We start from the raw sequence: 17235 nt of genomic DNA, 5'->3' as shown, positions 1-17235 counted from the left end.
GATGCGGGACTCGATCCCAGCACCCTGAGATCATGACCTGAGCCGAAGGCAGCGGCTCAACCCACTGAGCCACCCAGGCGCCCTCACCACAACAAATTTTAGAACATTTTCATCACCCTGGAAAGAAACCCTGTATCTATTAGTAGTCACTCCCCATTTGTCCCTCTCCTGTAGCCCACCATCTACATTCTGTTTCTATAGATTTGCCTATTCTGGACACTACATATAAATGGAATCCGACAATACATGGCCTTTTGTGACTGGCTTCTTTCATTTAGCATTAAGGTTCATCCATGTTGTAGCATGTGTTAGTACTTTAGTCAGTTTTATGACTGAAGAATAATACATTGTATCAACATACCACATTTTATTTATCCATTCATCAGTTGACAGACATTTGGGTTGTTTCCACCTTGAAGCTATTATGAATAATGCTGCTGTGAACATTCTTTTTTTTTTTTTTTTTTAAGATTTTATTTATTTATTTGACAGACAGATCACAAGTAGGCAGAGAGGCAGGCAGAGAGAAGGGGGGAAGCAGGCTCCCTGCTAAGCAGAGAGCCTGATGCGGGGCTCAATCCCAGGACCCTGGGATCATGACCCGAGCTGAAGGCAGAGGCTTTAACCCACTGAGCCACCCAGGCACCCCTGCTGTGAACATTCTTGAACCAGGTTTGGTGTGGACATATGTTTTCATTTTTCTTGGGTAGATACCTAGGAGTGGAATTTCTGGGTCATAGGGTGACTCTGTGTTTAACATTTTGAGCAACTACCAGACTGGTTTCCACAGCAGCTGCACACTTTGCCTTCCTATCAGTAATGTATGGAGTTCTAATTTCTCCATATCTTCACCAATCCTGTCCTTTTTTGCAGACTTCAAACTGTTCTGCCTACCCCTAATATTTTTTCCTGTATTTCTAAAATTTTGCTTTCCTGAAAACTCGTGGTGGCTGCCGTTGTCTACAGGATGACTTTCCCACTTCTCTGGCCCAGCACTCTTCCATCCCCCATGCCCATCTCTGCTCTAAGGCCCAGCCACGGGCTGTGTTGGCATCTGCGTGTGTCCACACTTCCCCATCACACCACAACCCCCTGCCTCTCCGTTTCATCACACACTACCTCAGTGCTGTTTCCCAGGGCTTACCACGAGAGCTGCCTCACTCACTGACCTGGATCCCTTCAAGTGGATTGTTTTCCACCTGTAGATGTTGCCTGGGTTTCTCTTCATTTCATTCAATTATTATTATTTTTTAAAAAGATTATTATTTTATTTATTTGACAGAGACACAGTGAGAAAGGAAAAACAAGCAGGGGGAGTGGGAGAGGGAAAAGCAGGCTTCCCACTGAGAAGGGAGCCTGATGTGGGGCTTGATCCTAGGACCTCGGATCATGACCCGAGTTGATGGCAGACGCTTAAGGACTGAGCCACCCAGGCACCCTTGATTTCATTTAATTATTGAAAAAAAAATAACTGTTTATAGGGCTCTTTCCTCTGCTGAACAGTGAGCCCTGGGAGCAGGAATTGGTCTCATTCTTCTGTGACCCCAGTGCCTGGTGTCTTGCCTAGCTAGGGCAGAAGCTCTGGCCACAGAACCTGGGTGACAGATCACACAGCCATCCTGAGGCAGTTGCTCACTGGCCTATGTGCTTAGAGCTGGGTAAGCTCCTGGATTTGGGGACTGCTTTGTGATGGGCCCCTGGAACTGTGGTGTGCCTGACTTTTCTTGGGCCCTCTCTCAGTCTCTCCTGTTTTCCTGTCTAGGAGATTGTGGACCAGCACAGCCCCTGCCAGTGATGGGAAGTGGTGCTCAGTGGCAGTGCTGAAGCTCTCTGAGTATGGTAAGGACTGGGGCTTGCCTGTTTCGCTGGTGTCAGTATTGTTTTGTCACTTCACTCCTGGGGGTGAGGGCCATTATCTTGGGGGAACACTCAGTATGGGGCAGCCTTCCTCCTGGGAGAGCTGTTGGTGCAGTTGAGGGTAAGCATGTTTAGTTAATATGTTCTGCTGGGCCTTGCTGCAGTTGTGAGAAAGGTACAAAGTTCACATGTTTTGTTAGTGTCTGCTGTTCTTTTTTTTTTTTTTAAATTTAACTAATTTATTTATTTGACAGAGAGATCACAGGTAGACAGAGAGGCAGGCAGAGAGAGAGGAGGAAGCAGGCTCCCTGATGAGCAGAGAGCCCAATGTGGGGCTCCATCCCAGGACCCCAGGATTATGACCCGAGCCGAAGGCAGAGGCTTTAACCCACTGAGCCACCCAGGCACCCCAGTGTCTGTTGTTCTGATGTCTAGGTCATCTGTTGTATCTAGCATTGCTGGGGTGTTCCTTTTGCAGTGGATAGCACTCAGGACATGCTCCCCAAGTAGCTTGTTAAGTAGCTTGTTACATATTCTGGTCTTTGTTTTTCTCCTCGATCATTTATTGTTCATTACATTCTGAGAAGGCCATAGCTGCTTGAGTTATAAGATCATGTGCTTAAGCAGAGTTGTACTCATTGTAGTTTTTTTTTTTTTTTTTTAAGATTTTATTTATTTGTCAGAGAGAGAGAGAGAGAGAGAGACAGACATTCAGAGAGAGCACAGCTGGGGGGAAGGCCAGGCAGATGGAGAAGCAGGCTCTTCCCAATGTGGGACTCAATCCCAGGACCCTGGGATCATGAACTGAGCTGAAGGCAGGCACTTAACTGACTGAGCCACCCAGGCACCCCTCACTGTAGGTTTTTAAAGAGACAAGTGACATCTCAAAAGCAACTTTTTTCTTGCCTCAAATCCATGTTTTTAGATTCGAATTGCAGCCTTAAATGCCAGCTCTACAGTTGAGGATGATCATGAAGGAAGCTTTAAAAGTCACAAAACACAGACCAAGGAGGCCCAGGTATGTAATCCATGGTCTTCCTCTGTAGGTAGACTCTGCTTTTCATTTCTGTAGAGCGTACCTCATTTTAAATGCCTTCACAAGACTTAATGGGATTTTAGCTCTCCATCTCATGTTATACTTGCTTTACTTGGGGGTGGTCACACTGAAGAGAAATTCTGTATTCTGTGAGCAGTGTTTGGGCCAGTTCAGCCCCTACTCCCACTTGTCCAGCGGGGACTAACTTTCTGTGCAGCCCATTCTTTGTGCTCACATCAGGACTTGGCACGCCCAAGGATGGCAGCATGTTAATGGTAGGCAGTGCCTTGAGGTTTCCCCGTGCATTGCCCTCATGGGCCAATGTGAAGAGGTGCTTGAGGGCAGATGTCTTGAGGGGGTCTCACTGAAGGTCTGTGAGGGGCCAGGTTCAACATCAGCTCTCTAGATTCTTGGTCATTCGTCTCTTCCATGAGGCCTGGCATCATCTCCACTTCAGCCTGGTTCTTTCCTTCCCTCCACCCATCTCTCTACCTGTGTTCTGCCATAGTACAGTAGTGGCTTGCTTCTTTTTCCCATTTTTGTTTTACCTGGAATGAACATGTGGCTTCCCTTTCACAGGAGACACACAGGCAGTCTTGAGCCCTCTCAAAAGCCAATAGTCAGCTATCCCTGGTCCTCAAGGGATGTCCCTAGGGCCCAGCCTGCCTAGTGCCCCTTCTGTCCCGGAGGAGGTTGTTACCCTCTGTGGACAATGATCAGGCTAGGGCAGAGTGGCAGGTGGAAAGCAATGGAAGCCACCCATATTCTCTGGGAATCTCTGGGTTATTCTGGCTGGTGTGGTTACTCTCTCAGCTTCACCCAGAGAAGGCCCGCTGGTTTCATAACCTTGCCATTGTTCTGATCCTGTGTCCTTGGGCCAGTGTGTGTTTTGCTTTTGCTTAGACTCACCTGAACCTGTGTTGCTCATGCTCCTTGGGGGACTCTTGAGGGGTTCGTCTTCCAGTGATGAGCTCCTGGCAGGTTGGAGTGTTAGGACTGTTTCCACTACAGAGGGAACAGCTGTCAGTTTATGTGGCCTCGACTGTAGCCCCCTTACACACACTTTTGGTTTAAGAAAGACAAACCTTTGTAATCTCCTGTCTTGGTTCACAGGAAGCAGAGGCTTTTGCCTTGTATCACAAGGCCCTGGATCTCCAGAAACATGACCGGTTTGAAGAGTCAGCCAAGGCCTACCATGAGCTCCTGGAGGCACGCCTGCTACGAGAGGTGAGGCACCACAGGGCAGGTGGTGAGCTTGCCCTCTGCCCTCCCCTTCTTCACTGGGCGAACTTGGACATGTTACTTCTTCTCTCTGCCCCTCAGCTTCCCCACCTGTAGAGTGTCAGCCTCGATGGGTTGCTGTGAGGGTGGAGTGAATCCAGTGAAGCATGCAGAGTGATTGTTCTTAGTAAGAGCCCTGTGTTGGCTACTTTGTTACATTCTCTTTGCAACTACTCTGTTGAGGTGGGGTCCACTGTCCCCATTTTATAGTTGTGGAAATGGAGGCTTAGTGAGGTGTTCATAACTCAGAGCCACCCAACTAGTGAAGCATTAGAACCAGGATTAGAACCCATGGTTTTCTGATACTTAATGATCCTGTGGGCAATACGGTTTGGCAAATGCTGTTTAGGTGATAGCCCGTGAGCTCAGGAAGCCTGAGTAGGCGCTCCATGGGCTTTTGAAAGACAGTTAGAGAAAAGGGTTGGGAGAGCACCACAGAGCCATGTTAGGGTACAGGGTATGGTGGAGAGGCAGGACCTCTTGATCCAGCGTGGGGGCCATGCTAGTGGCAAGTGAGCCAGAACTGAGTTGGCTGGGTCATGGAGATGATTCCTGGAGGTTTGAGAATGAGTGTCAACTTGAAATTGATTTAGGAAGAATTATATTTCATTAGGAGGAAAGGCTTTTGTTTTCAAGTACCCAAACACTAAACACCGAGACGTGCAATGAGGAAGCAGACAGACTCCATCCATGGGCTTTTTTTGGAATGTGGTCCTTCAGTTGAGCAGTCTCCTACACCTCTAGGAAGGCAGACACTTAAGTCCGCCTTGTGTCCCTACTTCTGGATGATTTTTTACCACAGATGAGGCAAAATGCTGAGTTCTCATTGTCGGTTATAGGAGTTCTTCCCTTCCCTTAGGGTGGATGTCAGGATTCTCTAGTGTTGGTTGTAGTGTCTTGGAATTAGGGCTGTGGGAATTGTGACCTACCCCTCCCCATTAGTAGGAAGTGAGTGAGGGCCCAGAGATGAGAACGACTTTATTCTACCTTACTGAGGTTCAGCCACGGCCAGGGGCCGTGTGTGCTTCAGGAGGGAGTCTTCCGTCAGACCATGACGGAGCAGACCTCAGAGGTGAGTGAGTGAGCAGAGCAAAGTTGGAAGGGTGCTGTTGGCCTCGTAGTCATAGGTGTGTCCACTTCCCTCTCTGTCATTTCAGCCCTGAAGCACTGCTGTAGCACGCTCCCCATTGGCTTATAAATGTAAAATGCGATCATCGTAAACAGTTGAAAAGTACAGAAAATGTACAGAAAAGTTTCTTTTCACATTCATCCACATTGGTATACTTAAGATTAAACTAAATTACATAGTTACAGTCTCCCGAACACTTGGCATAAACAGGCCCTAGAACACAGCTGACACCTAAGAAGTGGCCAGCTTCGCTGGGGAGGCTGGCTGGGATGAGCCCTTCGTCTCCTGTGGGCATCAACGTGTCAGTCATGGAGGGTGGAGGACGGTGTGGAATCCAGCTGGTTAGGTGGAGGTTAGTATGAGGGCTTCTGCTGCTGTGTGTGGAGGTATACTGGCTGGTCTCCGAGGTAGGCTCACACGACCTCTGTTGAAGGATTCACACCAGATTTTGAACAGTTCTGTACCCAGAATGGTGTCCAGGTGAGCCTATTGTTGGGGATCTTTCTGCAGTACAAGCCAGATGACAGGAGAAATAAGGAATGAGGTTGATTTGAGCTTTTTAGTCTTCTTGTTGGGATTCCATAAGAGTGCTAGGGTAGATTTCTTGGATTAGTCAAGGGGCTATTCCTGAAGGCATGTCTTCAGGTCTTACCTGTTCTGATCATGAAGAAGAATGTCATGTGAATGTGACCTGTCCAAGGACAAGGCTGAGATATGGACCTGCCCCTGGAAAGAAGTTCTTTGTGCCACCTAGTTTTTCTGTTAGAAAATGTTTTACTTTGTCCTGTGATTAGAGCAGTAGTTTTCCTCATCAGTGGTGTCTTAGAAGTTGTAGGGTTTTCTAAGAGTTTTCATAAAAGCTGTAGTGAAATAACTTTTTATATAAAGCACATTTATGGGGCGCCTGGGTGGCTCAGTGGGTTGGGCCTCTGCCTTCGGCTCGGGTCATGATCCCAGGGGCCTGGGATCGAGTCCCGCATGGGGCTCTCTGCTCAGCAGGGAGCCTGCTTCTCCTCATCTCTCTCTCTGTCTGTCTCTCTGCCTATTTGTGATCTCTCTCTCTGTCAAATAAATAAATAAAATATTAAAAAAAATAAAATAAAGCACATTTATAATCTTTATGCTCTTTTGGCTTGCACTTTTGATATTCAGGGTAGGATTACTGTCCTCGCAGTACAGAGATCCTCAGGGCGCTAAAGTTTTAGGTAAAGTCACTGTCCACAGTTACATGATGAGTTACAGAGTTGGGAGCCCCGCCTCCTGATTCCTAATCCGGTGCTCTTCTGGCTGCGGGATGTATAGAGATGCGGGATGTATAGAGATGCGTAAATTGGCTTCCTGGCCATCTCCAGACCCTGGTGCTGCCCCCAGGTGGCCTCCTCATGCCCTGTCCTTCCTCTTCAGGTCTGCTCTGGGGGAGCTGCAGGCTCTAGGTTTGACCTTTCAGGCCTGGCTATAGCGATGGGGTGCCGAGACTATCTGCAAACTGCCTTGTAGTGATACAGCTTTCCTTCTCTGTCTGCTCGGAGCTGGAGGGGTCCTCCAAGGACATCTAGTATAGGGCTTTCCTTTTCCAATGGAGGGTGGCACTGGACTGGGCCAAGGGCCTGCAGCAGAGGCCCGCTGGGAACCCTGGTGTCCTGCTGAGGCTTCAGGGCCTAGGTGTCACTCTCGACCTCTGTTTTTGTTCACAGGCAGTTTCGTCCGGTGATGAGAAAGAAGGGTTGAAGCACCCTGGGCTGATGCTGAAATATTCCACATATAAGAACTTGGCCCAGCTGGCTGCCCAGCGAGAGGACCTGGAGACTGCTATGGAATTCTACTTAGAGGTGCAGTTTTGGCAGTGCTTATTGGCCCCTTGGGGTTTTTGAAAGCTCTTGGTGGAAAGAGTGAGGTTATGGTCTTGCTAGCTAAAAAGAAGAATTTGTAGTGGTGCATCACCAAGCTGTGGTCCCTGAGACCCTCATCAGCTGGCAGCAGTGTGTTCAGAGAGAGCAGGGGCCTGCATGTGCATTGGTGTTCTGCCACTCAGGGCCCATGTGGCCATGGCGAGTTGCTTGCTCTCTCTGGGCCTCCAGGTCTATAGCAGTATAGTAGGCACAGTAAGAAAGAGGGCGGTTGTGAAACTGGAATGAATTGGTACATACACCTGTGCTAAGAACACAGCTTGACCCTTGGCACTCTGTACTTGCTCGTAACAGTATAACCATGATCTCGGTATTAACGGTCACCATCTCTGTGGGCACCTCTAAGGTGCCAGACACCATGTGAACTCCTTTCCACACATGCGCTAACTGGATATCATCTTGCAGGGATGCAGGATGCACTAAAATCTTCATTTTAGTGGTGAGGGGACTGAGGCTTGGGATCACGCTGCTAGTCAGTGTAGGAGCAGGATGTGAACTGAGGTCTGTCACCAGAGTCCGTAATTTTTCTAGAACCCCACAATTCAAAATTAAATAAAAAATTTTTAAATCCTGCAAAAATACCCCCAAATCCATTTTCTTTTCTTTTTTTAAAAATTTATTTATTTATTTATTTGACAGAGATCACAGGTAGGCAGAGAGAGGGAGGGGGGAGCACGCTCTGTGCTGAGCAGAGAGCTGGATGCAGGGCTCGATTCCAGGATCTTGAGATCATGACCTGAGCAGAAGGCAGAGGCTTAACCCACTGAGTCACCCAGGCACCCCCCATTTTCTTTTAATGGTACTTTCATTAATGGTACTTACCTATCAGATATGTAAGGAATACAGATGTTCAGAGTGTCAAACTGCGTCAGGAAGATGTTCTGAATTTGATAAATTGGTTCCTGTAACGTGTGTTGGCCATTTTTCTGGGTGGTTTGGGTGGCTGGGTTGGTGCTCTGCCCCCTCCTGTCACCATGGGTACCTGCTCAGCGAGAGAGCCGATTGAGCATTTCCATCCTCTGTGCTGCTTCCAGGCAGTCATGCTGGACTCCACAGACGTCAACCTCTGGTATAAAATCGGACATGTGGCCCTGAGGCTCATCCGGGTCCCCCTGGCTCGCCATGCTTTTGAGGAAGGGCTGCGGTGCAATCCTGACCACTGGCCCTGCTTGGACAACCTCATCACTGTCCTGTACACCCTCAGCGATTACACAAGTGAGTCAGGCTTTGATGGCTTTCTCCCATGTGCTCGTGTTTTGCGGACAGAGGAGGGAGGGCAGCTTGGGTAAGTTGGAGGCCAGGTTAACACTCAAGGGCTTTCTGCTAGACTGTCAGGAAGGGAGATGGCTTTGCATTCCTGCTTTGCGTGTGTCTTTCTCACTCAATTGAGATTTCTTGAGTGCATTGTGGTGATGGGTAGCACGCTCTCTGAGTGGTTTTCCCTTTGCTTGTCTCATTCTATCCTTGCATTGTGCCATCCTGAGCCAGAACCTGTTTCCATAACTCACTGACAGTTGGCCTAGCAGTTGCACCTTGACTCCTGGGTGCTGGGGGACCTCACTACCTATTGAGGCAGTCTGTCCCTTTGTAGAGCCAGCAGGGCTACTAGAATGGTCTCTGCCATCTGCCAGATGGAGCCCCATTCTGCCCTCCATTTGCTTAAGTTCCTTGGCTTCAGCCTTTCTGTCTGTTCTGCAGAGAATACCTTTGTCCTTTGCATGGGCTGGTCCTGAGGCAGGCACTGATGAGGCGTTCTAGGAGTCAGCCTCCTCTGGGTGTCCTCTGAGGCCAGAGAGGAACGAGGCTCTCCAGGAGTGCTCAGAGCGGGGCTGAGTGCAGTGGGAGCCCGGGGCTCTGTCCGCTGACTATGCTGACCAGCTGCAGGCTGGTCTGGTGTGTGCAGGTGCTCTGTGTCTGTCTGGGCCAGTTACTCTTTTTAGGATGGACATGCTAATGAGCACTTGCTGTCCACTTTCAAGGTTTAGGCCTCGAAGACTGACTGGCAGAGGCTTTTTCCTTCCCTTTTTTAAAGACAAATAGCATGGAGTGTTTAGAGAGGCACTTGGCCCTGCTTACCATTCCCCACCTCCGGTTCCCCATAGCTGCTTTTTGATTGAGGTAGCACACACACAGAGTAAAGTGCACAGTATGTACATGTGGAACCTGTTAAGATGCAGAACATTTCTAGAGCCCCGGAAGGCAAGCTGCTTTGGCTCCCATTCCAGTCATTTCCATCCCAGAGGTGATCTTGATTTCTCTCCCTTTTGTTGCCAGAGAGGAGCTCTGCTTGTTGTCGAGGCTCTTCTAGGGGGTGTCAGGTGGCAGCGTGTACTCTTCCCAGCCCGGCTCCCTGGGCTGTGGTCTTCCTGTCTGTCCGTGAATGCCCCCAGGCCATCACTCGGGGCTCTTTACTGCCATGTTGTCTATTATGTGCGTCTGCAACAATTTGATAGTTCTGTGCTTGCACATTGAGTTCTTGCCTAACACTGCAGGGAATGTTCCTGGTGCGTACTCCAGAGGACACCTCACTTGCTGTGCTGCTTGCCCCGGTTTTCATACCCACCAGCGGAATGCAGTGGTGTTTGTGCAGAGCCCTTCCGACTCTCACAGCTCCTTTTTCAGGAGGTGTTCAAGCTCCTCTTGTAAGTTTTCTGGCTGCTTGAGAGCCACCTGAGGTGGATAGTCTTGTGTTCTGCCTGTCTTTCCCCAGGCTTTAGTTCTTTGTACCTCTCTTTCATGGTCGGAGAAGTTGTACTTGGTAAACTGAAGTCCTCGGGGGAGACCAGGGTTGGGGGGCTGAATGGCTGCCCTGTCTGGGAGAGCTCTGGCCTGAGAGACCTGACACTCATTTATTGATTTTAGTACGTTCGCACATGCATGCATGTGTGTGGGCGTGTATGTTTATAGACTCCATGCCCAGCGCGGAGCCCAACGTGAGGCATGAACCCACGACACAGGTCAAGACATGAGCTGAAATCCAGGGTCAGACGCTTAACTGACTGAGCCACTCAGGCCCCCCAGACCAGATACTCATTTAAACCCCAGAGTGAAAGCAGCGTGTTAATTCAACTCCCAGTGGCATTTATCCACTTGAGATGAGTAGGCAGGGGTGCTTGGGGTTGATGCCTGCTGACCACCTCTTGTTCCCTTGGAACTTCCCAGGTCTTCCCTCGGTGGGAGTGCCGGTGTAGTACAGCTAGTGCCATGAGCTTTACCAGAGCCAAAATACCTGCTGAGAGCCAGAATCACCAAAGGCTCCAGGCCTCCCTGGTTTTCTCTCTGGGCATCTATGATGGCCACTCTCGTGTCCCACCGTGGTCCCAGAGAAACTGTGTTCTTATTTGTGTGGGGCAGGAACCGCTAGGCTGTCTATGCAGCCGTTCGGTCAGCTACTTGCTAGGCTGTCCTGGGAACCCCCAGACCCTCCCTGTGCATAGGTTGCACAGCCTTCATGTGCCTTGTGGGGGGCATTGTGGTATCTGTGTGACTAGGCTCTGCTCTCTCCTTCCGTGGCACTCTAGGAGGGCACCACTTCCTTCTGCCTCTCAAAGCTTCCATCCCCACATCTCTGCTTCTGTTCTACTTTTCCTTCCTCCTCACCCTGGATCCTTCTTTGGTTTTTCTTGACAGCAGTGGGTTGCAATACATCTACACTCAGACTCTGAAGATGAGCAGGGCATGGTAGTGGTCCCAGTGCCCAGTCGGAGCAGAGCTGGCTCTTGGCTGCACTGTACTGTTTTCCTGTGTGTTCGCAGGTGAGGCCTGCTGGCACTGGGCCTGCTGGGGACTTATTTATGGCAGTCACGTCTGTCATGGGCTAGTCCCTAGAAATACCAGTGGCTTTCCTAGTTCACATCACAGCTCTGCGCTCACATGCCCACCACCGCATTCCGCTGGTGGGCATGTGACTCCTTGCCATCTCGTTTTTTCTTTTGTGTTGCTTTGCCTGTTACTGTCACCGCTCCTGGAGGAACTAGAGGTTAGGTTTTCCAGATCATTGATTTGAGAAGGCTTGTTGACATAAATGATGTGCATGCCTCTAATTGCAGGCAGTAAACTTTTTGAGTAAGAACAGTTTGAAAAAAAGAAAAAGAAGGAGGAAAATTGGAAAATGCAGATAAGCAAAAGGAGGAGAAACAGGTTTTACGTGAACAAATGGAGTTACACTGTGTGGCCTGTTTGGTTTCCTGCCTTTCCCCCATGCCCTTTTGTGACCTTCCTTCTGGACAGCGAGCACACCTCTCAACCCTTTGTGCAGTGACTGCTCAGCAACCCAGTGTGTGGATTGGGGAAGCTTTCCTTAACCAGGCTCCCCTGGTGCTGCTGAGTGCTTTCCTGATTTTTTGAAGGTTGTTTTCCAGTTTGCCAATAGGTAATGACTATGGATCTCTTGGTTTTTGCAGCGATTCCTAGAAGTGGACTGTTGGGCTGAGGGTTGTGTAATACCCATGCCTTTCTGGAAAGGTCATCATACAGTCTGTCCTTGCTATCAGCATTTGGCTTTGTCTCATCTGCTGTGGGTAGTAGTATTTTCAGCATCTTTCCTAATTGAATCAGATTAAGTGGTATCTCCTTATTTGCCAGCATTTCTTTGATTCCAGAGTAGGGTCATTTTCTTGGTGCTAACTGGGAAGGCCAGAGGTTGGGGTGCACACTCAGAAATCAATTGTTTCTTTCTTTACCAGCATGTCTGTACTTCATATGCAAAGCTTTGGAGAAGGACTGTCGGTATAGCAAAGGACTGGTTCTCAAGGAAAAGATCTTTGAAGAACAGCCTTGTCTCCGGAAGGACTCCCTCCGAATGTTCCTTAAATGGTGGGTCCTGCCTCTTTCTATGCTGGTTCTGCACTCCCCTCTCCCCCAACAGTGTGTGGCTGGTGGATATCAGGAGGCTTGTGTACCTCCTTCTCTCAGGTCCTAACTTCCTGGCAGTTGAACCTCTGCACTTCATCCCTCACTGCACGCCCTCACCTGGCTTTGATCCTGCTTTGCCTATTAATCGCCTGTGTGCCTAATCATGGCAGTGCTTCCTTGGCTCTCTGCTGGCTACCTTTCCCTCCACCATGCCAGCTCTTGACATTCACCAGCTCTCCTCTGGATGCTTGTGGCAGCTGACAGGCCACCTTGTCTGCCCACCACCCGCCGTTTCCCTTTCCAGGGCTATGTTTCCATATGTTTCCCAAGTTCAGTGCCCGTGATATGACTTTGACACCACTGCCTTGCCTCCAAGACAGAGCTCATGCTCAGAGCATCACCTGGAGCTCCTTTACAGTTTGACCCCTTTAGTTCTTCTCCTTGCTTCCTATGTCTCCCTGCCCTAGGAGAAGACTTCCTTAGGTGCCCGACAGAGTCCAGGCTTGGCCCCATTGTGCACTGTCCTGTCCCTGTGCCCTGGCTCCCTCATGGCCTTACCTGGAAGGCCAGCCTCCCACCTCTCTGCCTGTTGTGCCATTACTCCTTTATGTTCCAGCTCCCAGGTCACCTCTGGGCAGCTTTCCAAACTCTGGCTGCCTCCTGCCCTCAACCTTCCAAATGAGCCAGCTCCTCCGTCCTCTGGTCCTTGGCCCCTACAGCTCAGCTGGTGAGGGGTTAGTGGTTATTTATCTCTGTGTCTCTCCCTCTTAAGACTTTATTTCTTGTTCACATCTTTATTTATTTATTTATCTATTTATCTATTTTAAAGATTTACTTATTTATTTGACAGACTGAGAGGCAGAGAGGCAGGCAGAGAGAGAGAGAGAGGAGGAAGCAGCTTCCCTGTTGAGCAGAGAGCTGGATGCGGGGCTCGATCCAAGGATCCTGGGATCATGACCTGAGCCGGAGGCAGAGGCTTTAACCCACTGAGCCACCTAGGTGCCCCATATCTTTATTTTTATATATCTTTATCTTTATCTTTATTTCTTGTTCATATCCTAATGTGCTAACTGTCTTGAGAGAGAGAGAGAAAAGGGAAAAATCAATCCATAAGCAAGTGACTCTGTGGTAGAGGCCTGAGAGGGGTTAGGACAGCCAGGGTGGGAGGGCAGGTACTGCCAGGCTACCTCAGGTGGAGGCGTGTCTGTGTGAGGGCACCTGAGGCCTCAGAGCCCCTGCCCTTTCTTTGGTTTGGCTATACTTCGGCAAGCTTCGGTAGCCTGATGACTTTTGGGCTTGGCAAGAAGGGAAAGTTACATTCTTTTACAATAAAGTCTTAAGAGGGAGAGACACAGAGATAAATAACCACTAACTCCTCACCAGCTGAGCTGTAGGGGCCAAGGACCAGAGGACGGAGGAGCTGGCTCATTTGGAAGGTTGAGGGCAGGAAAGTTACATTCTTTTACTCTATAGGTAATTGATAGCTAGGTTTTATTTTTCTGAGGCTTTTCTGACATTACTGTGATATTGTTAAACATATGAAAACCCTTAGCTCAATTTTGAATTGTAGAGGGAACAAAGGGTATTAGTCACTTCTATTGGATGTGGGTATTAAGAATGCTAATTACTGCCCTTAGAGGCCAGACTCAAGGGGTTATTTTATTTGTAGGAAGAATTAATACAGATTAAAGGGTATTAACTTAACTGCATCCCCGTCTGTAAAATTTCAGCCTCGGCTCCAGTTTGTAACATTGTAATGTCTGTCTTTCTTACATGGTTTAGTGACATGTCAATCCACGATGTGTCGGTGAGCGCAGCTGAGACGCAGGCCATTGTAGAGGAGGCCCTGGGGCTGCGGAAGAAGCGGCAAGCGCTGACCGTGAGGGCAAAGGAACCAGACCTGAAGCTCGTGCAGCCTATCCCCTTCTTCACGTAGGTTGTCCTGGTTCCTGGGGCTGCTGGGTCAGCCGGTGGGCCCTGCACTGGAGGGAGAGGCCCTGAGGCTTGCCCTGGGGCTGACGGTGTGAGTGGTGGCCTGGTGCATACCAGACAGACACCTAGAGGTGCACACGTACTTTTTGGCCGCCAAGAGGCAGGCCAGGCCTCTCCCAAGTATGCCCAGTTGAAATCTCTCTTTGCCCTTGCCATTCTTGATGCTAGCCACTTGCCACATCCCTGCGTGCTCCCTCTTGGTCTGCCCTTCCCAGAGGGGAAAAGGAAAGCACTGCCAAGCACTGGACTGGCGGAAATGGGGTTCAGAGCAGGCAGATGGTGAATGGAGAGTCTGGAGTTGATCCCAGGTGTGGGTTCCATGGCTCTTGAGCTCTTGCTGTCCCTCTAGGACCACACAGGGTACCCTGGAGGATGGGCCTCCGCATAGCCCTTGTGAGTCCCACAGTGTATGAGAGGCCCTCCAGGGAAGGGAAAACTGGTATTGGCAGCCTCCCACAGTTCGGGTCATTCAGCCCCTTAGTGAGATCTGGTGTGTAGTTTTTGTTTTTGAAATTCTGACTTTGAGTCCTGAATTTTTGAATTTAGCATGCCTTGAGAGCAATGTTCTCATACTCAGAGATGTCCCATAGTGGTCTATGGCTCCCACCCTGGATCAGACAGACCTGGGGCCAGTCCTGGCACCCATAAGTGGATGACCCTGGGATGCTACATGCCACTCCCTAAAAGCAGGGAGAGCAATCCTCTCTTATAGAGTTGTTGTGATAGTGAAATAGAACAGCTGGGGGCCAGCACAGAACAGCATTTCTGCACCCACTCAGGAGGGGCTGGCTTTGATCCATGGTACAGCTACCTGTGTGTTTCCACATGTGGAGTGTCCCAGGAATGTCTTCCCGCCCAGACCCTGACATGGTCAGGAAGATGGGGCTGCTCTCAGACTCTTGTCAGATGCCCTTCCCATTATTTTGTTAGATGGGTCAGGAGCCCCATCCTGTCTGAGTGTGGGCTCCCTAACTGAGGTTTTTGGGAGTTTGGGAAGAACCCTGAGTTCCTCACTGTTACAGTGAAGGAGGGGGAAGGCCTGAGAACACTGGAGATGGCTGGAGAGGATCCTTGTGATAGGACTAGAGAAGCTGTGAACTGGTGACATGGTTGCCCTTGTGCGGGGGGAAGGCCAAAGGGAAACATGAGGGAGATGGGCTTGGCTGGAGGAAACCTTGCTTGGGAGTGAAGTCTGCAATTGGGTTATAGAGGAAGAGTGTGGAGTCCTCTGGGAGGGAAGGAGTCAGGCTTTTAAAATAACCACAGTTTATTGTAGGGCTTGGCACACTTGTCCCACAGGTAACTAGGTGGTAAATGCTTTAGGCTTTGTGGGCCAGATACCATCTCTGTTGTGTATTCTCCTCAGGGGGTGTGTGTGTTTGGGGTGGGGGTTTGTGTGTAACAATCCTTTAGCTGGCTCCTAGCTTGTGGGCTGTATACAACAGGCTGTGGGCCACGGTTTGCACAGCCCTTGGTCTATTCAGTGCCCATTAGACAAGGCATGAGTGAATGAAATTGTGTACTTAAGGCATTAGACATAACCCAGCTATGAGCAAATTCTTCCCCGTGTGCATGTAGCCTTTACTGAAGACAGAGAAAGAACAGGTAGGAGATCCCTTCTAGGAGATGAAAACTTCCATTTTCATTCTTCCCTCAGCATTTACTGGATGCCAGCTTCATGCCAGGCACTGTGCCCTGTGTTGGGGACTCAGCATGATGGGTGCGGTCCCTCTCTGGGGGTGATCTGAAAGGTAATCAGTCACCTGGAAGGAAAGGCACATGTCCCAAGCTGATGAGCCCTTTGAGGAAAGGAGCACAGCACCTTGCAGGGAGCTCATAATGGGGTCTGCACAGCTTTGGGGGTCAGGAAAGGCTTAGGTACTAGAGCTAGTATCTGACAGAGAAGTGGCATTGACCAGGCAGAGAGGCTGCATTTGGGGGTGAAGGCTTCATTTTGGGATAGAGAGAAGCCTGTGCAAAGGTCTTGTGGTATGCAGGGGTCTGATTTTGTTTGCAGAACTGAAAACAGACTAGCATGGTGGGAGGGTGGGGATGAGGGTGGGGTGTGAGATGAGACCAGGCCAGTTGGCAAGGTCAGGCATGTATTACAATGAGGCTGAGGGTGTGGTTTTGGCCTGAGAGCATGGGAAGCCATTCAGAGATGGACGGATATATCATACCACACCATATCATACCACAGCATACCATATAACACAACATAAAACATGAAACAAGAGACTCTCTACAACATAAGATGATGTACCACAATAAAACACACATGACACAGATATCACAAAGCATACAACATAGCCATGATCTTGGCATATGGGGACTCACAGATGATTTAAAAATTTGACTTTGTAGGGAAGGAGCTTTTGAAGTGAGTCGGTTTTCATGCCTGCCTGGTGGAGTCTGAGGGTGCCTGAGGCTGAGTTCAGGCCTTGTGCCAGGGCGAGGGGAGGAGGCTGTGGGCCCTATTCCTGCTTGGTCTGTTCCACCTCAGTGTGTTAGATGCAGGATTTTGTCCATAACTGTGACAACAAAACCCTGAGCCCTCCAGCTGCCCTCATGGGGATGGTAGCCATGGGGCCATCACTGCTCCTCTCCACAGGCCAGCTGGCCCTGGGCTTGGAGCACCCAATGCTGGGTGCTGACCGGGTGTGGTGACCCTCTCCTTGCAGCTGGAAGTGCCTGGGAGAGAGTCTGCTGGCCATGTACAACCACCTCACCACCTGTGAGCCCTTGCGGCCTAGCCTTGGCAAGAGAATCGACCTATCCGACTACCAGGACCCCAGCCAGCCTATGGTGTCTTCTGTGGTGGTGGCCCCTGTCAGCATGATCCAACCAAGCCCTGTCACCACCAACCCGGCTGTGGCTGTGACAGAATCTGTGCTCTCTTATGCCTCCGTGGCTGCGGCCAGCTTCCCACTGCACAGTCCCAGTCTGTTGGAGACCGGCGTCCCTGCGGGTGAGGTCCTGGGGTCAGTTTTTGGGGAGGCCCCATTTTCGGGGCAGGAGTGAGTTTTGGGGTACCCTGGCCTCCCTAGAGGGAGCCCCACAGCTCTGCAGGAGAGGCTGCTCCCAGAGCTGGGGCCGGTCAGGGGTCGCTTCAGCAATGAGGCCCCCAAGGGACTGGGGTTGGAGCTCAGAAGCGCAGCTTCTTGGAACTCCTAAACTCC

General features: G+C 50.0%; 1 protein-coding gene across 3 annotated transcripts in view; it reads left to right on the top strand.

The window, feature by feature from the left end:
- Positions 1–17235, top strand: part of CABIN1 (calcineurin binding protein 1) — a 148710-nt gene that overhangs the window by 11685 nt on the left and 119790 nt on the right. For 2 of the 3 annotated variants that reach the window (XM_059408953.1, XM_059408952.1), the window contains exons 2-9: positions 1763–1839; positions 2783–2875; positions 4007–4120; positions 6998–7132; positions 8245–8425; positions 11896–12025; positions 13847–13996; positions 16738–17024. In XM_059408953.1, the coding sequence (XP_059264936.1) occupies positions 1837–1839; positions 2783–2875; positions 4007–4120; positions 6998–7132; positions 8245–8425; positions 11896–12025; positions 13847–13996; positions 16738–17024 (1093 nt within the window). In that variant the 5' untranslated portion in view covers positions 1763–1836. Of the gene's footprint in view, positions 1–1762; positions 1840–2782; positions 2876–4006; positions 4121–6997; positions 7133–8244; positions 8426–11895; positions 12026–12977; positions 13064–13846; positions 13997–16737; positions 17025–17235 lie in introns of those variants that run through there. The other variant, XM_059408954.1, reaches the window with a different exon arrangement.

The sequence above is a fragment of the Mustela nigripes genome, chromosome 8 (genome assembly GCF_022355385.1).
Source record: "Mustela nigripes isolate SB6536 chromosome 8, MUSNIG.SB6536, whole genome shotgun sequence".
Lineage (NCBI taxonomy): Eukaryota > Metazoa > Chordata > Mammalia > Carnivora > Mustelidae > Mustela > Mustela nigripes.
Note: the sequence above shows the minus strand (reverse complement) of the source record. Positions and strands in the feature narration are given on the sequence as shown.